Source organism: Leuresthes tenuis, unplaced genomic scaffold (assembly GCF_036924035.1).
Source record: "Leuresthes tenuis unplaced genomic scaffold, fLeuTen1.0.hap1 SCAF_4, whole genome shotgun sequence".
Classification (NCBI taxonomy): domain Eukaryota; kingdom Metazoa; phylum Chordata; class Actinopteri; order Atheriniformes; family Atherinopsidae; genus Leuresthes; species Leuresthes tenuis.
Genome location: NW_027325358.1, coordinates 13,239,680 through 13,266,146, shown reverse-complemented (window position 1 = coordinate 13,266,146; position 26,467 = coordinate 13,239,680). Strand labels below are relative to the sequence as shown.

General features: G+C 37.8%; 2 protein-coding genes across 2 annotated transcripts; both read left to right on the top strand.

Annotated features, from left to right (window-relative positions):
- Nucleotides 1-95: 95 nt before the first annotated feature.
- On the top strand, nt 96-15,959 carry LOC140305688 (uncharacterized). Its single transcript, XM_072384651.1, has 10 exons — nt 96-511; nt 10,999-11,243; nt 11,329-11,449; nt 11,568-11,658; nt 12,281-12,368; nt 12,457-12,581; nt 12,761-12,959; nt 13,334-13,430; nt 13,568-13,634; nt 14,274-15,959. Exons 2-10 carry the CDS (start codon nt 11,144-11,146, stop codon nt 15,240-15,242), a joined length of 1,857 nt encoding a protein of 618 aa, XP_072240752.1. The 5' UTR covers nt 96-511; nt 10,999-11,143; the 3' UTR covers nt 15,243-15,959.
- Nucleotides 7,125-25,219, top strand: LOC140305687 (uncharacterized). Its single transcript, XM_072384650.1, has 10 exons — nt 7,125-11,016; nt 20,256-20,485; nt 20,571-20,691; nt 20,810-20,900; nt 21,653-21,740; nt 21,829-21,953; nt 22,133-22,331; nt 22,707-22,803; nt 22,952-23,018; nt 24,081-25,219. Exons 2-10 carry the CDS (start codon nt 20,386-20,388, stop codon nt 25,080-25,082), a joined length of 1,890 nt encoding a protein of 629 aa, XP_072240751.1. The 5' UTR covers nt 7,125-11,016; nt 20,256-20,385; the 3' UTR covers nt 25,083-25,219.
- The last annotated feature ends 1,248 nt before the right edge of the window (nt 25,220-26,467 follow it).

Below are 26,467 nucleotides of genomic sequence, written 5' to 3'. Positions count from 1 at the left end.
TGTCATTCCAGACGATTCTTAGTGGCTCTATTGAAAATCGGTAAGATGCGAACAATAAACTGGACTTTCAGTTTGTTTACAGCTATAATGCTTACATTTGAGCATATTTACTCAGGCCTTAGGTCTGACAGAAAGGACACAACACTTGGAGCAAAATTTAAGTAAGCACGTGGATAAAAAAGTGGTTTGACAACTGAATTTTCGTGATTTGCAAACATGCTGACTGTACAGTGCTTCTTTTCTTTCAAATTATATATACCAGCAATCCCAGTGAAAGGGGGTATATACAGAGGGTAACTTCTGACCCAGTGCTCTAATGATCACAAACAGAATCTCCTATCACAACTAGAGATCACATAACAAAGACTCCACAGCAAGGGGAAGCCAGGACAACAGGTCAAGGAGGATATTCTATTATCCCTACCGTTGGAGAATGCAACCCCCAGCTGACCTGAGACAGAACAAGAACCAGTAACCATCACACTGGCAGACGTCCAAGAGAGGGTATCAGGTATGAAAAATCGTACTGTAACAAGTACTAATATTATACATACTGATTACAGACAGCACTTCATGAATGCCTAGCAGCACAAATGAACTTACTGCTAATGAATGGGACCTACCCAGAATGGTTAGCAGGTTAACCTGAGGTCGGACAGTCCTAATCATGACGGATCCCAGAAGAGAATGACTCCATTCAACTACCTGCCTTGTGATGCTCTTCTCGGGCAGATGAGAGGAGTAGACAGGTGGATCAGTTCATGAGCAGGAATTGGAAGTAACACCTGATAAGTTACACACTAGCTATGGATCGACAAAAAGGCAAAATAATATATATATATATAAACATATATATATATATATATATATATATATATATATAAACATATAGTAGATTACATGACCTTTAAATAAAGCCACAGTGACATTGCTGAAATGGGGAAGTGAATATTCTTCTTCCTCTTTTCATGTAGCTGAACTTAATAAGAGGCTCATTGTCAAGTTAAAGTCACTTCTTGGAATCAAGTAGCTCAAAGAGGACTTAACTACATTCTTCACATATCCTCTATAGTCTTAAGGAGTAGCTGTCTCATTATAGCCCTGCAGTAACGGGTAAGTGTCAGTCTTGTAAGGATTTTAATTCTTGTTATCTTGCTGGGTTTGATAATACAATATTGTAACATATTTATTTATATATAACATATTTATTTACATGTATGTGTATATGTATATATACACATACATATATATGTTATAATACTTTTATTTATAATTCTAAGCAAGTACATGTATATGCTTGACAAGAACAAATAGTCTTTCTAAAAAAACTCTTCAAAATGCCTAAGCTTTACACACAGCTTTGGTGTAAGTTGGTTTTACTGATATCCACACCAACTCTTAACATTACAAAACAAGACAAGGTCCAGCATTACGAACAACAAATCTGTGTCTTCTCTAAACAGCTTCCTAATTCATGGCTTTCAAGCATCTCTTGAAGTCTAATTGTTATTGTTTTTTTAACTTAGAAAATGATTCAACAGCTCTAAAAGGGTCAGGGAAGCTTTCATGTCCTGACATACTGCTAAAGCTTGCTACGAGATAATCAGAAATGAAACTGAATGTTCGACATATTCTTTGAAATTTGTTTCAAAATACAGCAGGAAGTACAGCTAACTAAGGTACAAAACAAAAGGATATATGTTAGATGAAGGAATCAGCAAGGACAGATAAACAAATATGGGCAGAGGCACAACCAGCTTTGTTTTTAAAAATGTTATGCGAAGATAAAATCTTTAAACCTATTTACAGAAATGCAATAACTAATAGCTAATAGCTATTGCCATTACTGTAGAATAATTTGAAAATCAGACAGTTTATGACATTAGGACAAGAAATTTCCATTAAAAAAAGCCACCACGGGTCACTCTTTATACCACGCCCACCATGTTGCTCTATTTTGTTCTTACAGCAGACCAGAAAGGTCAAGGGACTTTCACATTTTTTGCAACAGCTATAGTTTCTCATACAGGTGAGGAAGGAGGGGGTGAGGCGCGGGGGTGTATTCAGATAGTTGTGACGTCAACAGACACTTCAGATTCAACCTTTCAATAGTGTGCCTGTAGTGTTGAGTTTGCACTACCTTGGTACTAACCATTACAATTGACTTAAAACAGAGACTGACACTTCAACTATGAGCTGTTTTTGACAAGATTGTTTTTTGGATAATTTAAAGTGTTTCACAGGCATTTCAGATCTAGTTTGGGAAAGTCCACAAAAATGATAGACTATTACATCATCAGCCATCAGATCATCAGTTACCATATGTCAAAGTAGCACTTCTTTTTTAGGAGGCAACAAAATTCAGTTACTGCTGTGTGTTTTTCTGAAACAGTAACTGGAATACAACATACCGGCAGAGCAAAGGGGTTTTTACCCTGCTGTCACAGTTCTTGTATAACGATAGCAAATCACCGAGTTAGCACCATCAAGGAAACCACAGAAGCCACTTTTTTTCTTTTGGTGGTGTACTCATACTTTTCCCATTAGTCACTTTAGAAATGAGGCAAATTTAAAAGACAAAAAACATTTTCAGTTTGAAAGACTCTATAGACATGAAAACGTGATAAACGAGACTCAGAAAATGGAAAGAGATGTCCACAGAGCACAGCCGGAGAGGTAGGTGCCTATCTCAGTTAATCTTCTTTAATAGCTGATGGTATAGATCAAACGCTTTATTCAGCAAATAGAATGAATGAGGTCTGTTGCAAGAATTGATGTCACAGGAGGCTCGGCAGCCATGATGAAGAAGATGATAACGTTAAAGTGTGTTTTGAGGACATATTTGAAATGGTTTTCAACATTGGTGGTTTGTGACCTTTTTTTGTTAAGTGAGACAAACTTCTTAGTAAAAAAATGACTGTGTGTTGAGAAAAAATACAAACTCAGGGTTAATCTACAGCTTGTTTACTGCCTCAAATCTTCAAATGAAAGAGCGATGACATTAAATTTTGGGTGTTTGGTAAATCTAACATTAGGGCGTTTCCCTGTTAAAATAATTGTTAAGCCATGATGATCCCATGATCTTATTGAACATGTTATGGAACCTATACTTGTCTTTGCAGGGAGCGACAGGTCTTAATGGGTTAAAATGATCTATATCTGATGTTGGTCAAGCATGCGCAGATAGAAATACAATTTTAGACAATGCATTGGCATTTGAAGTCTTTAAAAAAATACAGGTTTAATTCTGTTAAGCATTAAAAACTATATAACCACATCTTTGATTTAGTAACTCACAAGAATAGATACATTTTCATAATCACAAAAAAGAAGAGAGAGAGAGAGACAGAAAGAGTACAAAAAGGGCAGGTGTGGGGGAAACAGTGCTTGAAAATGAAAAATGTCATTTATGTGGAATGGTGACAAAATGTAGGAGGTGAGTGACATGATGCAGACAGAGGTGTGAAGAAAATGTGGTTATTTATTAAGTTATATAGCAATATTACATCATTGTAATAAAGTCCACAGTAAATTGTCAAATATTTATCAAAGTTCAAGCACCTACGTTTAAACTTTGATCAAGTAGATCTTGAATAAATCCACCCACATGGCAAAACCTTTAGCTGGTACTCCTACATGTTACATCCTGTTGATGTGCTTATTTCTCCTCATTTATTCAAAGCCACCAACTAAGAACCAAACAATGTTGTACAATCTCACTCTGAGGTCAGAGAGTCTATTTTTGTGAAATCACCTGAAAGTGTCAGTCAAAACAGAAGCTGTCTGAATCCTCTAAATGCTGAAGAAACAAGCTTCCCTGCTTCTTGTATCGTCTCCTTTAGTACAGGATACACGTCCACGCCATCCTTTATGAAAGGATCGATAATACAGTTCATCAGGCCATCCTTATTATGAAAACAAGATTCTTGTGCATTCATTCTTGCGCCCAAACACAGATTGTAGTGCTTATACATGACCAAGCAGTATCTGAAAAACAAAAGTATCAATACTAAAAAGAACCAAAGAACCAGTCCATTAACAATGGTCCTGATGGCATTTTTTCATGCTGCCATCACTCAACTTCAACAGATCATGTGCTACCACTATGTATTATTAAAGAGATTGTGTTTATTTCACATATTTTTGTGAATTCAGTTGTGGCCTTTGTGCCTTTTGGAGATCAAGTGTGCCCATATTGCATGCCAATGTTAAGTTGGTTTGTTAATGGTTTATTATAAACCATTTGCAATGTTGGTACATCTATAGGGTATTATAAACACCATGTCAAATTCACATGACAAATGACCTGTGTTTCTTCAAGTGGATCTGCTTCTGTTTGAACATGACCAGATCTCTGGTTAACAATCTATCACACTCTATCAGGAGAACTACAGTCTTACTCTGCAATGTATTCATTAGGTGAGGAGTCAGATGTCATTATCTATGCATCAAAATGCCTAGTTTATCTTTTCTCAGCAGTTGTTTTTTTTTCTTTTATTGGAAACAAAAGTGGCTGTCTGGAAAGAAAACGGGGATAGGATGTGGTTTATGTGCATGTTTGGTGTGTAGAATGTGGTTTTCTTGTTTTTTTTCTCTTTCTGTGAAGCAGAGAGGAAAGTGTGAAAAAAAGAGTGTGTTTTTTTCATTTTGAGATTGGACTACATGAGGGGAAGTCCAAATGTCAGAGGAACAAAGACATATGCAGAACATGAACATAACTTTGTAAAGAGTCTTGGAGGAAGTAAGTCGTTGAGATGGACTGTGACAAAGCGAGACTCAAAAGAGTTCTTCATTTGATACCGTCATTCAAAGGCCTACTCCACAAGCATGTTTTTTCCACTGTGCCAGGTTCATCACGATATGTGGCCGACTCAACTAATTCACACAAATTTATCCTGTTTCCTGCTGGTTCCTCACAAGTCATCAGTTTGGAAAGTCATTGCACTGTCCAGTGAGAGGGTTGACAACAGCTGCAGTGGAATTTAGTCTTACTTACTACTAGTCTTGACATTTAACACTAGCAGGCCCAGAGATTTTCATTTCTGCTGCATGCCCCCTCCCCTCTGCAAAAATTGTGTATTCTTCCCAAGGTGCTAACTGTCACTGTCCCCCACTGAGGTTGCTGCCTGTAATGACAAAGGCCAAACTGCTGCTTGAATGAAGTCTGTTCAGCCCAACATACTGTGTGTTGAGTTGTGTGTGTTGTAACCATTTTTCATTTCATATTTTATTTAGCCAACACACAGATGTACACATTCACCTTATTTGTTCAGTTGATCCAAAAAATGCTTTCTATTTGTCATATAACACTTATTTTTATAATGGCCTGTCATTTTAGGAAGGGACATACTAAATCTTTCATGAATGGTAATTTGGTTGTAGGTGACACCCCAATTTCAATGATAATTTACTCTGCCAAGCTCACAATGCCAGAGGACAAAGGACTGGAATTAACGCCCCAAAAAACACAATTTCAGCTTGGAAAAACTACAAACAGATCTGCTACTTTTTGTTTTTTATTACAAGAAGGGTTGACCTGCGTTGTGTCTTCCTTCTCATCTGACATGGCCTCTGTGTCTGAACTGTCCTCCTTAATCACACACTTGACCACCCGTCTCCTGGTGCGTCTTTGGAGGGAAGGATTTACTGGTGCAAGAGCAGTAGCGTCCTCATCCTTGTCATTCTGAAATGCGAGGTCCACATCGCCACCATCAGATTCACAGTCCGACATGCTCTGTAGAATTGCTAAAGCCTCCTGAGCACCGATCCTTCTTGGTTGCCTTGGTTCTGACATTGTGAAGTCTGGGTCTGCATGCCATTCCCTATTTATGGTTGTTTCTCACCCACAACATTCACACCTTTTACAACACTCCCTTCCCCTCCCTTCCTTCATCGAATCTAAACTGTATGATGTCCATTGAGTCTTAGGGCACATCAGCTATAATCAAACCCACATAGTCAACTTGAAAGACAGGATTTCTCAGGTAACACAATTTGTGTGTTATGCCCTTGTGAAATGCCAGCACAGTTTGTGTTAAAAATGTTATAGTGGAAAAATGGCAAATATTTTGGTTATGTGCCTTTTATGGCCAGTGATTCTTACAGAAGGGCACATCAGAGCTGCTGGCATGCAGAATATCCTGTGTGTAGGGGTCGGGTACTGGCAGGGACACAGCTCAATAATTAGGCTTCTTTATACAACAATGAGAGGCAGTTGGTGGTATGTTAGACTTATTCACACATTTGGGGGGGATTTCATTGCGGACTAAAGTCTGCACTTTGGTACTTCTTAAGCAGAGCATTAAAATACTATGATGAAGGGCTGTCCAACTTTTTGTTTGCTCAAGTGAGCATTTTTCAGTTGAAAAGATGTTTGAAAATATATATATGTCCAGTGGAGAAAAGAAACCCAGGGTGGGTCCAAATGAGAATGTTTTTCACCAACTACTTCGATGTGTTGATTTAGGGTTGACATTTAGGCCACAACTTGTTGTTGCTCAACAGCTTAGCTATGGATGTGTATCAGTTTATAAAGTATATCAATCTCTGGTTAACCATAGTACCTCTCACCAGGTACTCCTGCAGCTCAGTAATATGAATGTTTGGTTAATTGGTGATTTTAAATTGGCCGTAGGTGTGAGTGTCTCTGTGTTGGCCCTGTGATGAATGAGCGAAATGTCCAGGGTGCAATCCTCATTTCATCCAAGGGCAACTAGGATGGGCTCCAGCCACCTTGTGACCCTGAATTGTATTAAGCAGGTATAAAAGATGGAAGAATAGATGGATGGTTTACTGTAGCAATAGAAACCACACATCCGCTTTGCTCAATGCTCTGTTATCACATAGTAACTCTATAAACAATTCTACTTTCTGTTCAATAAAAAAGATTCTGTAAAGTAAAGAAAATGTCTCCTTTAATCAGCAGTGGTACCATACTGTAAAGAATTAAGCAGTCTGATACATATTACTGTGTTCACATTAAACTTGTTAAGTGTTTTTTGGCCAGACTCTATCTATGGGGTACCCACACTAAGTAGTACTATTGAATTGCTGTGTTCTCATAGTGAGGATACCATCTGCATGTGCACAGTGCAAGAGTATAGATATTTTGAGTTAGATTTGTCATTCATAATAATATTCCCCATTAAGCTGCCTCAATTGTTATCAGTTCTTGATTGCATGCACAGAGAAAGTCTCACATTATGTAAAGATCTTCAATTAGCTTTGACTGTACTGCGGTATGGTGGTTCGCACTGTCACCTCACAGCAAGAGGGTTCCAGATTTGATTCCCAGCTGAGGCCTTTTTGTGTGAAGTTTGCGTGTTTCCATGCAAAGAGTACTTTCTGGGTACTCTTGCTTCCTCCCACCATCCAAAAACAGGCATGTTAGGTTGACTGACGACTCTAAACGGACTCTAGGAGTGAGTGTGAGTAAAGATCTAGTGATTTGGTAAGAGATTAAACATACTAACCTTCTGAAGGAGCAGCTGCAGCACAGCAGCCTGAATGTAGTATATGATTTTAAGAGGATCTGTTCAGTTAGCTCCCTGTATCACACTTATTTTTTGCTATATCAAGTGATAATTTGTTTATGCTTAACACTTAATAACGTTCTAACAAGGACAAACTGATCTCTATTCATCAACTTCCTAACATATGCTTGTTTTCTATAATATACGCAGCAGGGAAGTCAAACTTCTCTTTTTTACATCCTTCTTTGTTAAGATAAATTAGGTTTGTGACCACAGACATTATCGCTTGTTATCTGATTAATGCTGTTTTTACAGCTGGAGGTGTTAGCAGGAAGTGCACCTATCACTTGGAACGTTTTTGATTCTCAGAAAAACACTCTGACCTTAATCAAACCTCATAAACAGGTGACCGGTGACAGCAGGAACGCTTGCTTTCCCCTGTGCACGGATATGATGTTGCATCTGAATACATTTCAGGGACACGTTCTCACATTTTTTCACTACTTGTTTTTGGCTTTATGTTTGCAGTTGTTATACTGCAGAGTTCGATTGTCAGTGTACTGGATCAAATCTAAACATGTAGTGCCTGAAACTTCAGAAAATATTGCCTTAACACAAAAGTTGAACATTTTTACACTGTTTTGTTATTGAATAAGAGAGAAGCTGTATTTAGGGCAGTGGGTGTTGGTTGGTTTACGGTTGACTGCAATAACCTCATACTACAAATCCAACATGAAACCCACAAACACATTTATTTTTCATTCTGTTTGTGACACAGTTTAGAAGCAAGTTTTACCAAGACGCAAAAGCAGACACTGATAAATCTTTTGAATATTGCCGTGAAGAACAAACTTGGGGATAAAAGGCTAAACTTACATGACAATAAAACTTCATCACAGGGTTAAGGCAACTACATCTACTTCCAATCAAGAATATACATTTAACCAACATGGATGTATTATAAATGTGGATAGAAGATGGAGCATGTGCAATTAAACTCATGTAGACACAGGTAAATCTTTAAATACTAGCTGTTCAGTAGGTTCAAACTCAGAATCTTGTTGCTCAGGTGACAGTGCTCCCCACTTCACCACCCTCCTACCCTCAGTTTGTGAATGTGCACAAATAAACTTGCACAAATGCATACAACAGACTGAAATCTTTATGTTCATGCATCATGTTTATGATTATGCATTTAGCAGACGCTTTTATCCAAAGCAACTTACACTGGTAGGTGGTTAGGATAAGGGGGTCTTGCCTAAAGACCCCTACTGGGAGGTAGTACCTTTCATGCTGGGGTGTCAGGATGTGAACCCAGAAGCACCCACATAAAAGATGGCAAACTTACCACTGCACCATCCAGAAATGACAGGAAAGTAATAGATTATGGTGAATTGTTAACTTGTAGAGGGATAAAAATGATTGCAGAAACACTGATGATGCAGTGGTTATCTATTTGTCATAAAATCACATTGAGGGTTGTTTTGTTTTTTCTTGTTCAACTAGCTTCATGGTATAGAAAAAGTTTCAGAACAGATATTAATCTCAGTTTCGCAATTGGTCAGTCAAAGAGAAACAGAATAGAAAAAACATCTCAGTGATGGTGATGCAAATCAGACTTCATACATGCAAATGATTTTCAGAAAACGTGGTTGTTTCAAACTGAGAGCATACTTGTGGTGACTTTGTGGTGAGATTTCTTTGCACTGGCCTTTAGGGAGTTTAAGGATTAAGTTCCATTTTATCTTATCGGTGGTTGGTAGTTAGATATGAAAAAAAGTTTTGTGCTTGTTTCTGTTAAGTCTTTCAATGTCTAACAAGACTTTATTTATCACAAACTATCATGACTTTGGATGAGAGGAACAGACAGGCAGCCATTCTGCTAAAATGTGGGGGTATTTTCCGATAACACATGAGAAAACAGCATTATGACTGTATATCTGTAAAGCTCTTTATTTAAATGTTTACCAAAAGTATCACAGTAGTTGCTATTTATTTGATAGAAGCACAGGTGATGAATTAAGACAATAAATCTCTACTTCAGCATTAAGTAAGTCCTCATAGTTACAATCAGACTGCTACACTTCCACTTTTGACTTTTCCAGAAATCATTAGGTAATTTATTTCCTTTAAAAAATGAACTGGTTTTAAACGTCTACAAATGCTAATCCTGCATCAGAGAACCTCTCATGCCATGTGACAGAAGACTTGACAACACATGTAACATATCTTGTTTTACTTGTGCTATATGCCTGTAGACATGTACTTTTGCATATCTTTGCTCTTTTCGTCTTTTTTCCATATTTCTTTGTTCAGTTCAGCATTGATTGAACAGTACGTTGGACTCTGAGTACTTCTAAGTTGTGCATGACACATTTAAAACATGGAGCCAAGCTGAACTGCGACAGCATTAAAGTACTGGTTTGGCTCTGGGCAAATAACGAACCTGTCATTTGGGAATTTACATTGGGAATTTGCAAGGATTAACTTTTTGAAGGTGTGTTAGGGTAAAGAGAGAGTAAGGAGCAAAACCATACCAACTTTAAGTCCTTTATTATTGAAAATGGACCATACAATATGCTGAAAACATGTTGAGTCTAAATGGCAGTTAATACCTGAAGGATTTTTCCACCTGATGTGAGTTATGCATGTGTGAGCATAAATGACTGACTTCTTTGTATATAGTGGGCCTCTATTGCAAAAAAATACATCTAGTTAATAGATTTAGAATTAGATTTGCAGTTCAGTTGCAGATCATTTCAGTTTTCACCTTGCAGTAATCATGGAGACTTAATTTAGTCAGAGATAACAAACGAGCAAAACAATTCACCAGGGAAGATAGAAAAACTCTGCCTCAGAGCTTGGTGCCATGTTACTCTAAATCACAACATGTGAGACTTCTGGGTTATGCTATTTTCATTCCCTAAAATAATAACTTGATTATACAAATAAACTAATGATGAATTATTAACTTGTTGAGGGATAAGAATTGTTGCAGAAACGCTGATGATGCAGTGGTTATCTGCTTGTCTCAAAACCACATTGAGGGTTTCTTGTTTGTTCTTGTTCCACTAGCTTCATGGTATAGAGACAGTTTCACAACATGCAGTATTCAGTTAGTTTTAGTTATTAGTTTTCAATCCCTCAAATGAAAACTAGATTATACAAATAAACCAATATAATTGAATGTTGTGCTGCTAATTAATTAAATTTGTTCTTCTTTTCTTATAGTATGTCCCTTTATCACCAGACTTGGTATTTATCAAATTTTTGTAAAACAGTTTTGTCATATTTGAGCAGGTGTTTTATCAGTATGCATTAGTGGAACCACAGCATAAATACTGAGGCAGGATCTGAAACATTTCTACCTTAGAATTTTCGACTATCTGTTGGTATCACCTCGTAGTCTTGCTGCATTTGTGGTTAGATGTAATTTTGATGTGTATGGGTTACTCGTTGCTGAAATAAACGAGTGGAAAAAGAACAGCACACAGTTTGTGTCATCCCTTGTATTTGTCAAACACAGAATGAGAAGAGGGAGACAGTGACTTAAACCGCCAAGCAGGTACAATCCACCAAACTCTACCCCAAATCTCAAGATCACCAAGGTTCGAGCACTACCCATCCCAGTGGTTTGAGATCTCCATGAAAGATCACCGATGACAAAATAAATGGAGAGAAACAAGAAAAGCCCATTCTTGTTTCTTCTGCTTTCTCTGCTTAAAGTCTGCGTCACCAGAAGTGAAGGCTGTCCCAGCCTTCCAGATAAGAGTTCGTAATGTTTTTTGAACTTGACTTACATAAATGAAGATGTTTCATCCTTTCCATGTCATTCAATCTCTACTGTTTTTCACAGATCTCACTTGCTACAATGACTTCAGTCATAACATCACTTGTTTTTGGAACAGCACAACTGCCTCTGATCATATGGATAGTGTGTGCACAATACATGCTCAAAAGGTTCCTATGAAGAAAAGGTAAGACCAGTAACAGCATGAAAAACTACTACAGTCATGTTCTTACAGAACACAATGTATGTTCAAATAACATCATGTGCAGCAAAATTGATATGAACATTGTTTGTCCGAGTGCCAGAGGATACAGCGCTAACTGTACACTACAGCCTGTTGATCCCTCCAACCCAGCCATAAGGAAGTGCTCCCTGATCTTCAAAAGAACTTTCATTGTAAGTGTTTAACCAAACATGATTGTTTCTGTAAATGTTTCATATCTGCACATCTGGAATAAGATCATATCTATTCACTATAAGTTATTAGAATAGGGTAATGACTTGAGTTGAATTTCATGAATGAATAGCTTCATGAATAGCTTCATAGCACTGTGTGTCAAGGCAAACAGAAATTCTAAATACAGTAATCATCACATTATACTTTATGTTAAATCTGGGTTTACAGTTTTGTCAGTGAACGTGTGGTGAACAGATACGATAAGACTCAAAGGAGCCCATGTGCCAGCCAAATAATCATTGATATAAGTTAGAAAATTACAGACCTGACCATTTGTAGGCAAATATTAAGGTATTTAAAAGAGATATTAAGATTCCTACTCATCTTTGGACAGATGATTCCTGCTCTCTCTCAAACAAAATTACTTTAATTTGTTCTGTTTTTTTTTTTTTTTAATTATGACATGTGATTCAGGATTTATATAGATTCCAGGAACATCTAATATTTTTAACTTTGCATATGAATGTTTAAGGATACCCATACTTAAAGGGATGTTTCTTAAGGTTTGCAGAGCTGTTTTTTTTTAAATAAAAAAACATTTTCTTTTTGTTCTTTCTTTAGTTTTTAGATTTTGATGAACTGTCCATTAATCTGAGCTGTATCCCTCCGGAAAAAAGTCAAATAATTTCCTACCGTCCAGCTTGTCATGGTGAGTATAAACTATAATGTATACCATGCAGGTGACTTGCCTGATGAGTGGTTCCAAGTGACCCAAAACAAACTGTGTGTTCTTGCAGTGAAGGTCAGTCCCCCAGCAAAACTATATGTCAACTCTACCATCGTGTCCTGGGTCAGCACCCATCGCCGAATCTTAGATTATAACTTACAGCTGCAGTGGAAACAAAAGGATCATTCATGGAGCGTATGTAAATGTTTCTGTCAATATATGACTGAATTTAAATAAGAGCAACAGGTAGAGAGATCCAGAAAGTGACTGTTTTTACAATTGACAAATTCCATGATTTTGTATGAAATCAAGCTTAAATGATCTGATGTGAAAATCAGTGTATCAGACACTCACACACTGCTCCCTTTTTTCAGGATCCATCAGTGCAGAAAAAAGAAATTCAGTGTAAGGAGAGCTTTGAGGCACAGCTAGACCCTCATTCTCTGATAAAAGGCGAGCTGTACGAGGCACGAGTTCGTGTGCAGTCCATTCTAAAGGGTGGACATGGAACCTGGAGTGATTGGAGCCCCAGTGAATCATGGATGTCAAGTGTGGGAGAAACTAAACCCCCAGGTAAAATGAACAAAGCAAATTGATTTAGTTGAACAAATTCAGTCAGTAGATAGCACCATCTTAAAGTCACAAGCTCAAGAGTTGCAGTCAGTTTGGAGCGTCTTATGTTCAATACATCTGCTAAAGAAGCAGGACACCCTACTGCAGTAGAAAATGGAAGAGTAGAGCCAAAGTATAAGGCAAAGCCACTATTTGCCATGGTCTGTTGAAATGTGTCCATCTGCCCTTTGAGCACACCTTTAATGCTCTAGATGGTTGCTCTTAAGATCTCTCAAAATCATTGACTTGAAACCCAGTTATCTTGTGGGTCTATTGACAGGACAATTATTGTACGCTTAACTGTGAGTGAAATGAATTTGTTCTGTGTTTGTCAGGGGTCGATGTGGATATTATGAAAATGAGTCTTGTGGGCCTGGGAGTGTTTGGCTTGTTCCTGGTTGTCATATTCTGTAAGACTGACAAAACCAAGTGGTAAGCGAAAAAACGCCAAAAAACACTTTTCCAAAAATGTTAATATCAGGTTACCTCACATCATTGTAACAGTTTAAATTCTACTGTGTTGTGTTCATAAATGTTTTTCAAACATGTTTTTGTTTAATTTTTTACAGGTTTTATATAGTAAAAATGATCACAAGTCCACCCCTACCAGACCCTGCAAAGACTCCTCTTTTCCAGGTGAGCTGATGGACTTTTCCTAATCCAATTCCTATTGTTTTTTGTAAAAAAATAACAACAACAAAACGATTCATTGTTACTTGTGACAATGGTTTAAAAGGAACACTGCATAATATCTTGGATTAATAATATTTCTTGAGTTTGGGTAAGTAAACAACTCAGAATTCTGTAAAATATTTTAACAATTAAATATTGACAAATATGTGCAACATAAACCAAAAAAATGAGCTGGATGGACCATAATGTTTTTGACATCAACTGCAGTTTTCCAAAAATTTGTATGTTTTCACTACCAGCAAACTCTTTCACTGTACACATGGTCTCTTGATTTGTTGCTAATCTGAATTATAGTCAGCTTTGACACAGGACAGCGCAACATATATCATATGGGGCAGAGCATAACTTGATATGAATGAATATGTAGACTGCAAAACCAGATAGACAAAGGTGCCCATCGGGGAAATGATTTATGACCTTCACACTCTTAACAGTTAAAACACAGCAGGAAATTTAGAAAAAGAAAATTAATCAAACTCAGGTTTACATCCTAATTTTCAAATACAGACTGCAATACTTCTGTCTTTTCAACATTTTCAATTCCTCATCCTCATCCTTAACCTTTGATCTTTTCTCCCTCAGACTTGGCTAACTCCGTACTTCACCAGTGAATCCTTTCATTCCTACTTCAAACCAGTGGAAATCGCTTCTGTAGAAGTAACTACCACTGTGGACGCTCTCACACCCTGCAGACCAGGAGTGAAAATGATGACAGACAAAATAAAGTGTGAGTCTAACAGCTCCAGCTTCTCCAGCCCAAATTACTCTGAACTTTTCAGTCCTGTGTCCTCACTCACGGCTGGGAATCTGGAGCCCTGTGCTGCGGATTCCTCTTACGGGCCCGTTTGTGGCCAAGGAGAAGGGAAAAACAAAGGACATGATAGTGATGTAGTGGCGGAAAAAAACCTAGAGATCCTTCAGTTGTTTTCCAAGTGTAGTCATAGCAGGAAGTCACTGCAGGTGATTTCAGACTATCAGAAGTTTCAGAAGGTCCAGCTCGAACGCCTCAGGCTAAAGAGTGTAGATTCAGGAATGTGCAGTTGCGAAGAAGTCAGCCAAGAGAGCATGGAGGTAGATAGCATCCATGTGACTGATGGGGGGACTCAGGACAAGGATGAGAAGGAGGGAGGGGATGAGAAACATACACATTTTCAGAGGTTGTTTGGGAGCAGTAAAGGTGATTTTGGTAAAGAGTGTATTGAGGTTTCCTTCGATTACAATCTAATCCCAAAGCTGCAGGCTGACAGCCCTGAGCTTCCAAGCCTGGAGTCGGGCATAAACAGCGGCGGTGAGGAGCACGAGAGTCAGGAGGAGAGCATGGAGGATGAAGATAAGTCCACTGAATCTACTCGCTTCCTGTTCCCTCCTCATCCTTCTACTGTTTTACCATGCTCCCCACTCTCTTTTAACTTCTCTGGGTTGGATTTGAGTCCGGCTTTGAAACCTCTTCCAAGTCCTGGCCTGTTTGAGAGGCTTGCTCTGATGTCAGAGAGTAGGTTTATGGAGCCCTCTGATGATGGGTACATGCCAGTGAGAAAGGAGCAGAGCTAAGAACAGACAGTGGGTCTAAAAGCACTGTAAAAGACATGTTGTACAATAGATCAGACATTATGTGCGGGATCTATCACTGCTAGACAGCCAGACATGATATTTGATTGTTGTCAGAATCTTATCTAATGTGGTGATCATTTTTATTGAATGTATCCTAATGAGGCCATTTTTCATTCATGTATTTTTTTTAAATACATCTTGCATATTTATGCCAGTTTATTTATAATTTGTATATGAAATGTAATGAGTGCTGTTTCCAAACATGAAAGAAAAGTTTTCTATGGATGTGCATGTGTAAATTGTGCTGCATGCTTCTTTTCTAAAACTATATTTCTGTGTTCAAAAGCCAGTAAATGTTTGGATACACAAAGAATACTGGTGGTTAAGACTCCTTTACAGGTATGATGACGCTTTTACCACCATTTGATCATGTGACTATCCCTGATCCAAACAAGTTTATTCACATTGGTAGAGCCACAGGTTAGTGCCAGTGGCTGTGGAACTATGAGAGTTTAGTGTCAATATACATAGTATATAGTTTCTATTTATGGCATTCATTGTTTAAGAAAGATATACCAATGATTCAAATTTGCATTTGCATGGCAGCCATGCTAAAAAAATCACTGACCTCTGTAAAACTACGAGAACTTATGCAACATCATTTAAAATGTATTTTTTTTAATAAAGGATGACTTCAATTTCATCAAATTGCCAAAATATTGCATAAGGAAAAAGGTTTTCAATCATTTATTTATTTATTTTTTTAGGATCTGTTGGTTGTCTCAATGTTGTGCATTTAGGGTGATGTTATGATTTGAATACTATATAAATGTTACACTCTGTGAACTTCAAAAATGTAATATCCTTTTTTGGCCTTTGGAAATAAAAAAATATTAAATACTGTATTTCTAAAAAATACCAAAACTTTTGAAATCATCATACAATTTAAATCACAGGAGCTTTGCCCAAGAACCAGGGTCTTTGAGAGTGTTCTTTCCTCTGCCCCCTCCATTTTGACCACAGGAGCCAGGGCCTAAAAAGGAGTTTGAAGGTATCAGGTATGAAGGTACTATTCTTGAGATCCATCTCTGATTGGTCGATTATTCCCAGCATTTTCTTTCCACCTTTCTGTTTCAGTCATCTCAGGTCTAATATCCATAATAGCTTGACAAAACTGTAAGCTTTAAATTGCACAAGAGGAATAGTTGTTTGTATTTGGACACAACAATCAAACTGAGACATTTGTGAAATCTGAGAAATAAGATGTTACTGTTGAGCACTTCTGTGGGTGTTTCAGCCATGGAGGGGAGAGGTGAAATCAGGAAAAGACCCTAATCTGAGCTTTTCTGTTCTTTAGATCACAGAGCAAAATGTTTCTCTGAGTGAGTAACAGGGAGGCTTTGTGAAGGCTGTTAGATTGGAAATTTAGACATCAACAAGCTGTCAAGGACAGTATGATTTCTCAGTGAGCAAGCAATTTGGAGTGATTCAAAATGATTTGGGCTAGTGATGTGCAATACCACTAATTTCATTCCGATCCGATACCAAATAAAACCAAAAGGGATTTTGTCGATACTGAGACCGATACTTTTCACAAAAGCTTAATGTGTTAAAAGAAGAGAATTTTAAACTATAGCTACCCAATGACAACAAAACTCTGCTTACCGTTCTTCTTCTTTATTTGTAGAGCATTTTCAGAAAAATTATGATAGGAGAAATTAAAACAAAATGATCTCCTGAGAACCTGCATATCAAGTTCAAATTATGGTAACTGACCTGTACAACAAGTAAGTCAAGATGTATCCTAACCGTACATCACATGTAGGGTCGTTTTTACTTCCGGATGTAAAAAAAGCTCCACACATAACCAGTTAGTCCCTGCCAACCGGCGGAGAATAGGTCCTGTAAATGGCAAAATAACTATGTACCATGTTGAAAAAACACCCATTAACACGAAATAAGTGCAGATCTGTGAAAGTATCAATACTTCTAATAATGAATCATCCTTAAATTAACATTTTTGGGATAGCAAATATCGATACTTAAGTATCGATTCGCACGACACTACTGTGGGCCAAACTCATACGAGTCAGTTTAACATGACTAGGGACTTACATGTCTGCATCCCTGAACAACGCGATCAATAATATAACAACACTAAATAGGCCATGTATGTTATATTATATACGATATATTTGCCTATTTACACTGAAAAGAATGTTGTTAAACCTGCATTTACGAAAAAAAAATTGGGCCTTTTGGTCATTTTTGGCTTTGACCTTTGGCTTTGATGAGAGGTGTGTGTTGGGTGGGGCTGAGGGTTTTATATACTCACTTGGACTCACTCAGCTGCTGGCTCATTCTCTGGGACAAAAAATTTTGCAAAGCTGGAATGTCAGGAGTTGTGTTAGCTAATTTTTCCCTTACTCTCTCTTCTAAATCCAGCTGTTGTGTAAAAAAACTTGATGTGGTGATTTCAGACTATAAACATTCTTATTATCTTTTGAATTAAACTTAATGTCAGACTATAAGAGTTTAGCAAAAATTACCAAGAGAGTAAATGTCAGAGAAAAGTGTATGGCCCCTCTATTGCCATTTATATAGAGTAAATTATCTGTAAATAAGCTTGTTCAGCATTGCCACATAGAATAGCCAATTCAGTTCTGAAAATAAAGATATGCTGTAGGCATGTGTAACTTTAAATGGCCAGCAAGCAAGGCCCTGCATAAAGCAGAGACTCCTTTGTGCTCGACGTAAGAATCACAAACTGTATTTTGGATGGTTTTTCTATTTTCTTAAGTTAAGATATGACAAAATGGACAGCATAACTAAATCTACACTTCAAGTTTTAGTGAATGCACTTTTTGTGACAATGTCCAGGAGGGAAATGTTTGACAAAGAAAGCAACATTTTAGTCAATCGTAATCTGATTGAAAGTCACAACATGCGATAACAGTAGTGTTTTTTTTAGAGAACATGTTTTTCGGCGGAAGTGCACCTGTTGAAATAATGGAACATTTTGAGTTCTAAAAAAACACTCTGACCTTTATCAAACTGCAAAAATAGGTGACCAGAGAGAGGAAGAATGAGTGCTCTCTTCTGCGCACAAAAAATGAAACAGAATAAACAGCACCGTGCAAAATCTTTAGAGTTAAGTTAGGCTACAAATAGTTGTATTCATCGGTTAGCAATCTGTACATGTAAAACCTGTGTGTGTCTATGTTTTGCATTTGAATTATTTAATTTTAGGGACACTTTCTCACAGTTGTTCACCACTTACTTTACCACTTACTTTGATTGTGGTTGTTGCTTAAGTCTAAACATGCCCAAAACTTGAAGAAAATACTGTTTAGCACAAAGGTTTTGTTTTTAATACACTGGCACTTTTATTGTGCAAGGCTGTATTTGGGGCCGTTAGTGATAGTGTGCTGAACAGATATGATTTGCTGGTTGTATAGCAGTTGACTAAAATAACCTCCTGATAAAATCCTACATGAAAACCACACACATATTTAGTTCATATCCTGTTTCTGACAGAGTTTAGTTTAGACTCCAGGTTGATCAAGATGAATAAGCACACACTGGGGAAAACTCACTAAAACACTAGGAGATCCTGAAAAAAATAATGAGGTTTTATGGAACCTGGTTCTGTGGTGTATGAGCCACCTCACAATTGTCAAAAGTTTCATGAATGCATAAGTGAGGAAATGGCAGACATCGGGGAAATCATAGATCATGAATTTGTATGAGGATGACAAACGTTGAATGTATGTGCCCACAGTGTTTGACATCATTGTGGGCTCTAACCACATCGGTTTAAAGTTAAAGAGACAGGTTCACAGAAGCTATTACTTATCAAAATGAACCTATCAGTGACAGGAAACTAGATTAGGAAGCTACTCTGTGGTGTGAAACTATCATTCACAATCAGAAGTGAGTGTCATAAACGCAAAAGTTATGCAGAAAAGGTGTGTATTCACACCAGGAGTAGACTTCTGAGGCTTATCTTTTGTAGAGACATTTCATAGAGGTTCTCTTCTAAGTTCACTCATCAGTGATATGGTTAGCAGTTGGTGTGCATTAAACCTAGTTTGATGCTTTATCACAAGGTATCAGAAGGAATGACTTCAGCAGTTTGAGACAAACCTTGTATAACTTTTACAACAGGTAAGATACTAAAAATTTTGTTTTGTGCTTGTTTCTCTTCAGTCTTTCATTGTCTCACAAGAGTTAATCCATCATATACTGTTGTGAGGTTGTATGAGAGGAGTAGGCAAGCAGCTATTCTGCATAAACGGGAAGTCTTTTTTGATTATTAATAAGAAAACAGTGTGATGACTGTGTATCTATAAAGCTGTCGACTAAAGGTTCTTCAGTTTGACCGAAAATCATTTAGTTTGCACAGTTCTGTGCTCAAATTTAATGATAGCGGTACAAAAATGTCAAAGCAAAAGTGGCATTGTATTAAACATCTGAAAACAATATGGGTAATATTCCAAAGATATTCTTTTTCAGGCAAAGTAAGCCACAGTTCACATTTCTATGTTGAGCAGTTTATTTTGATATGTTACACATGTGTCAGAGAGAAACAGATAGGCAGCACAGATTATAACCTTTTTGTTAAAGAGGTAATCCACTGCTGTGATCTCAGGATTCTTGCTGGGGGGAATCCTGCTCTTTTCCCTCACTCAATACACATGTGGACAGGAAAGCAACATGTTGCTTTTCTTAATCCATATATATCCACTAATCACCTTTTTAAGGGCACAACACAAATGTTAATTCTAGCCCAAGTGGAACCACAGCGTGTATACTGAGGCAGGATCTGAAACGTTTCTACCGGAGTGTTTTCGACCACCTGTTGCTTTCACCTCGTAGTCTTGCTGCATTTGTGGTTAGATGTAATTTTGATGTGTATGGGTTACTCGTTGCTGAAATAAATGAGTGGAAAAAGAACAGCACGCAGTTTGTGTCATCCCTTGTATTTGTCAAACACAGAATGAGAAGAGGGAGACAGTGACTTACACCGCCAAGCAGGTACAATCCACCAAACTCTACCCCAAATCTCAAGATCACCAAGGTTAGAGCACTACCCATCCCAGTGGTTTGAGATCTCCATGAAAGATCACCGATGACAAAATAAATGGAGAGAAACAAGAAAAGCCCATTCTTGTTTCTTCTGCTTTCTCTGCTTCAAGTCTGCGTCACCAGAAGTGAAGGCTGTCCCAGCCTTCCAGATAAGAGTTCGTAATGTTTTTTGAACTTGACTTACATAAATGAAGATGTTTCATCCTTTCCATGTCATTCAATCTCTACTGTTTTTCACAGATCTCACTTGCTACAATGACTTCAGTCATAACATCACTTGTTTTTGGAACAGCACAACTGCCTCTGATCATATGGATAGTGTGTGCACAGTACATGCTCAAAAGGTTCCTATGAAGAAAAGGTAAGACCAGTAACAGCATGAAAAACTACTACAGTCATGTTCTTACAGAACACAATGTATGTTCAAATAACATCATGTGCAGCAAAATTGATATGAACATTGTTTGTCCGAGTGCCAGAGGATACAGCGCTAACTGTACACTACAGCCTGTTGATCCCTCCAACCCAGCCATAAGGAAGTGCTCCCTGATCTTCAAAAGAACTTTCATTGTAAGTGTTTAACCAAACATGATTGTTTCTGTAAATGTTTCATATCTGCACATCTGGAATAAGATCATATCTATTCACTATAAGTTATTAGACTAGGGTAATGACTTTATTGAGTTGACTTTCATGAATGAATAGCTTCATGAATAGCTTCATAGCACTGTGTGTCAAGGCAAACAGAAATTCTAAATACAGTAATCATCACATTATACTTTATGTTAAATCTGGGTTTACAGTTTTGTCAGTGAACGTGTGGTGAACAGATACGACAAGACTCAAAGGAGCCCATGTGCCAGCCAAATAATCATTGATATAAGTTAGAAAATTACAGACCTGACCATTTGTAGGCAAATATTAAGGTATTTAAAAGAGATATTAAGATTCCTACTCATCTTTGGACAGGACAAGCCTGCCTATTTCTTCCTGTTTTCAGTATTTATAGGATGTGAACCTTCGAATTTGGATTTTAGCTTCTACTTCTACTGAACTGCAAGAGACTGGTATCACTTCTCAACTAATTCTTGGCAAGAAAAAAAATGCTCTCTCTCAAACAAAATTACTTTAATTTGTTCTGTTTTTTTTTTTTTTTAATTATGACATGTGATTCAGGATTTATATAGATTCCAGGAACATCTAATATTTTTAACTTTGCATATGAATGTTTAAGGATACCCATACTTAAAGGGATGTTTCTTAAGGTTTGCAGAGCTGTTTTTTTTAAATAAAAAAACATTTTCTTTTTGTTCTTTCTTTAGTTTTTAGATTTTCATGAACTGTCCATTAATCTGAGCTGTATCCCTCCGGAAAAAAGTCAAATAATTTCCTACCGTCCAGCTTGTCATGGTGAGTATAAACTATAATGGATACCATGCAGGTGACTTGCCTGATGAGTGGTTCCAAGTGACCCAAAACAAACTGTGTGTTCTTTCAGTGAAGGTCAGTCCCCCAGCAAAACTATATGTCAACTCTACCATCGTGTCCTGGGTCAGCACCCATCGCCGAATCTTAGATTATAACTTACAGCTGCAGTGGAAACAAAAGGATCATTCATGGAGCGTATGTAAATGTTTCTGTCAATATATGACTGAATTTAAATAAGAGCAACGGGTAGAGAGATCCAGAAAGTGACTGTTTTTACAATTGACAAATTCCATGATTTTGTATGAAATCAAGCTTAAATGATCTGATGTGAAAATCAGTGTATCAGACACTCACACACTGCTCCCTTTTTTCAGGATCCATCAGTGCAGAAAAAAGAAATTCAGTGTAAGGAGAGCTTTGAGGCACAGCTAGACCCTCATTCTCTGATAAAAGGCGAGCTGTACGAGGCACGAGTTCGTGTGCAGTCCATTCTAAAGCTTGGACATGGAACCTGGAGTGATTGGAGCCCCAGTGAATCATGGATGTCAAGTGTGGGAGAAACTAAACCCCCAGGTAAAATGAACAAAGCAAATTGATTTAGTTGAACAAATTCATTCAGTAGATAGCACCATCTTAAAGTCACAAGCTCAAGAGTTGCAGTCAGTTTGGAGCGTCTTATGTTCAATACATCTGCTAAAGAAGCAGGACACCCTACTGCAGTAGAAAATGGAAGAGTAGAGCCAAAGTATAAGGCAAAGCCACTATTTGCTATGGTCTGTTGAAATGTTTCCATCTGCCCTTTAAGCACACCTTTTAATGCTCTAGATGGTTGCTCTGAAGATCGCTCAAAATCATTGACTTGAAACCCAGTTATCTTGTGGGTCTATTGACAGGACAATTATTGTACACTTAACTGTGAGTGAAATGAATTTGTTCTGTGTTTATCAGGAGTCGGTGTGGATATTATGAAAATGAGTCTTGTGGGCCTGGGAGTGTTTGGCTTGTTCCTGGTTGTCATATTCTGTAAGACTGACAAAACCATGTGGTAAGCGAAAAAACGCCAAAAAACACTTTTCCAAAAATGTTAATATCAGGTTACCTCATACAATCATAATATTTACACCCTGCTGTGTTGTTTTCCAGATAATTGTGGCATTACATAATTATATTGTGTTTTTCTCTAACTTTTCCAGGGTTTACAAAGCAAAGATGATCACAAGTCCACCTCTACCGAATCCAGCAAAGTCGTTTCTTTTCCAGGTGAGCGAATGGATTCCTCATTATATTAGTGTACTTCTTTTGCAATAAGTAGAATTATTGCAAAAAAATATTAAATGTGTAAATGTTAAAATTGTGTAAAAACTGCATAATGTATTGCTTTGCATTAACATTTCTGGCATTTGGTAAAGTAGATAACACTGAATTATGAGAAAACATGATCATAATCCAAATATCTTTGTTGTCATTGTACAAGTGAAATAAAGAAAATTGAAGAGGAGCTCTCAGATTTGGTGTGATAAAACAAAAGTTAAAAGATTAACAGCCAAACGTCATGCAAAAAACGAATGGCAGATTAAAAATTGGCAACAAATAAATAATGGATGAATAAAGAGATAGATAAATAATAACTATAAAAATTTTAGTCAGTTGCTTTTTAGTCAGTTTGTTCTTGCTCTAATGATTATTATTATTTAGATTTTTTTAAGCCTTTTTGCTCTAACTAGATATGCATTTAATCATCTACTTATTTTGTCAGTCTCGTAATGGTTCTGGTTTAGGGCATTGGGGGCCACGTCTCCCTTTTGGAACAAGTGGAATTTAGGGTTTGGGATGAATTTGGACAAACATGCATCATTAGAATTAATGCATTTACTTGCTTGTGTATTATCCATTTTTATGTGAAGTTATTCATTTCTGTTGATCATAGAGTCCACAGCAAAAAGATCTATCTTAAAAAATTAGAAAGAGAGGCTGAAATGTTTTTTTTTTTGTTTTTTTTTTATGTTTTGTGTAAATGCAATTTTGCAATATTTTTCTGTGGCTTCATCCCTACCAGCAAAACATTTCACTTTACACTAGGTATCTTAATGTTTTACCAATCTTAAAATGGAAGTTCAGGTTTGTGGTGGCACAACACATCATATCTTCTGAAATGACAAGAAGCAGTAAGATGAGCGCAATGTAGACCATGATCCCAACAATTACTCATCAGTAAATTTTGATTTACATCCTAACAGACTATTACAGACTGTAATACGTTTGTCTTTTCAACCCTTCTTATTCTTAATCTTGCTCCTCTAATTTTGATCTTTTCTCCCTCAGACTTGGCTAACTCCGCACTTCACCAGTGAATCCTTTCATTCCTACTTCAAACCAATGGAAATCGCTTCTGTCGAGATAACCACCACTGTTGATGCTCTCACACCTTGCGAACCAGGTGTGAAAAAGATGACAGATGAAGAAAGCTATGAGTGCTCCAGCTCCAGCTTCTCCAACCCAAGTTACTCTGAATTTTGCAGTCCTCCTGTGTCCTCACTCACTGCTGGGAATCTGGAGCCCTGTGCTGCGGATTCCTCTTACGGGCCCATTTGTGGCCAAGGAGAAGGGAAAAACAAAGGACATGATAGTGATGTAGTGGCTGAAAAAAACATAGAGATCCTTCAGTTGTTTTCCAAGTGCAGTCATAGCAGGAAGTCACTGCAGATGATTTCAGACTATCAGAAGTTTCAGAAGGTTAAACTCAAGTGTCTCAGGCTACAGAGTGTAGATTCAGGAATGTGCAGTTGCGAAGAAGTCAGCCAAGAGAGCATGGAGGTAGATAGCATCCATGTGACTGATGGGGGGACTCAGGACAAGGATGAGAAGGAGGGAGGGGATGGGAAAAATTTAAGTTTTCAGAGGTTGTTTGGGAGCAGTGAAGGTGATTTTGGTAAAGAGTGTATTGAGGTTTCCTTCAATTACAATCTAATCCCAAAGCTGCAGGCTGACAGCCCTGAGCTTCCAAGCCTGGAGTCGGGCATAAACAGCGGCGGTGAGGAGCACGAGAGTCAGGAGGAGAGCATGGAGGATGAAGATAAGTCCACTGAATCTACTTGCTTCCTGTTCCCTCCTCATCCTTCTACTGTTTTACCATGCTCCCCACTCTCTTTTAACTTCTCTGGGTTGGATTTGAGTCCAGCTTTGAAACCTCTTCCAAGTCCTGGCCTGTTTGAGAGGCTTGCTCTGATGTCAGAGAGCAGGTTTATGGAGCCCTCTGATGATGGGTACATGCCAGTGAGAAAGGAGCAGAGCGAAGAACAGACAGTGGGTCTAAAAGCACTGTAAAAGGCATGTTGTACAATAGATCAGGTATTATGTGCACAATCCATCACTGCTAGACAGCCAGACATGACATTTGATTGTGCTATATCTGTGGTCATTTCTATTGAATGTATTTGTAGTGAACGGGGCCATTTTTCATTCATGTACCGTATTTTGTGCACTATAAGGCTCCCCTGATTATAAAGTGCACCCTAAATTATGGGGTCCATTTCTGTACTTAACCCAAACATAAGCCGCACCTGATTATAAGGCGTACGTATTATGTAATGTTCTCTGATTGGTTTATTACTGCTAGCACACTTAGTGTATGTATTATGTCCCTTTGTCAGAGGGAAATGGTCCGATGGTCAAGGACAACATCGTCGGTCGTTTTTACACTTATAAACTGATAAACTGCACATTGGTGTGCATCACCCATCCCAGACTGAAGAACAAGCACTCACTGGGACATGAGCAAAAGCATTAATGGTGACAGATTCAATCGTACAAGCTCGATACAATCTTTGCCCCATTCAGAGTCAATGGCTGGGATCCGCCTAACCCTGGATTCACACCTAACGCAAAGCGAGCTGTACGATGTATTAGAGCAAAGAGGCGTTGCAAAAGTGAACGTGGCGGTGAGCTGCGTGAAGGGAGAGCGGTGAACGATGTGGAGGGGGATTAATGCCCAGATGAATGCTTGGCACTCCCCGCAGTAAATTCAAAATGGCGGTATCCGTGACAGATTTTGGGATACACACATAAAGCGCACCGGATTATTTGGCGCACAGCAGTTTTTTGTGAAAATTTTTTAAACTTTTAGGTGCGCCTTATGGTGCGGAAAATACGTAATTTCTCTCATTATCTAACATATTTATAATATATTTAACCAGTAAATTGCCAGGTCATTGTTGTAAATAAGAAAAAAATAAAAATAAATTACAGGGCGATATATTCTGCCTGAAAATTTTTTAAAAGTTTATCCATTTGTCTTATTAGTTCTAAGAACTGTAATTTTGGTGCTGATTGACACAAATATGATCGATGTCTTTTTGCTCAGATATCTCAGAATATCACAGAAGACTTTTTACTTTGTTTTCTATTGATGTATACTTACACAGATTGAGTTGAATGCTTCTTTTTTAAAACTATATTTCTGAATTCAAAAGTCAGTGAATGTTTGGATACTGGGAAAGATGGTCAGTCTACAAGTATAATGAGGTTTTTTTCCACCATTAAATCATGTGACCATCCCTGATCCATATCTTTCACAAAGGTGGAACCACTGACAATGGAAACCAGTAAATTAGACCCAGATTAGAGGGGTGAGTTTGGCATGTAGAGTGTGAGACAGACCACCAGAGCAGCTCAAGTTGCCTGCCTGAGCTTGCTCACAGGTGTTGCATCAT

Coding starts and splice junctions, on each gene's coding strand:
- LOC140305687 (XM_072384650.1), top strand. CDS start 20,386: ATGGAGAGAAACAAGAAAAGCCCATTCTTGTTTCTTCTGCTTTCTCTG. Junction 21,741..21,828: donor CTACCGTCCAGCTTGTCATG/GTGAGTATAAAC, acceptor GTGTTCTTTCAG/TGAAGGTCAGTCCCCCAGCA. Junction 23,019..24,080: donor CAAAGTCGTTTCTTTTCCAG/GTGAGCGAATGG, acceptor TTTCTCCCTCAG/ACTTGGCTAACTCCGCACTT.
- LOC140305688 (XM_072384651.1), top strand. CDS start 11,144: ATGGAGAGAAACAAGAAAAGCCCATTCTTGTTTCTTCTGCTTTCTCTG. Junction 12,369..12,456: donor CTACCGTCCAGCTTGTCATG/GTGAGTATAAAC, acceptor GTGTTCTTGCAG/TGAAGGTCAGTCCCCCAGCA. Junction 12,582..12,760: donor AAAAGGATCATTCATGGAGC/GTATGTAAATGT, acceptor CCCTTTTTTCAG/GATCCATCAGTGCAGAAAAA.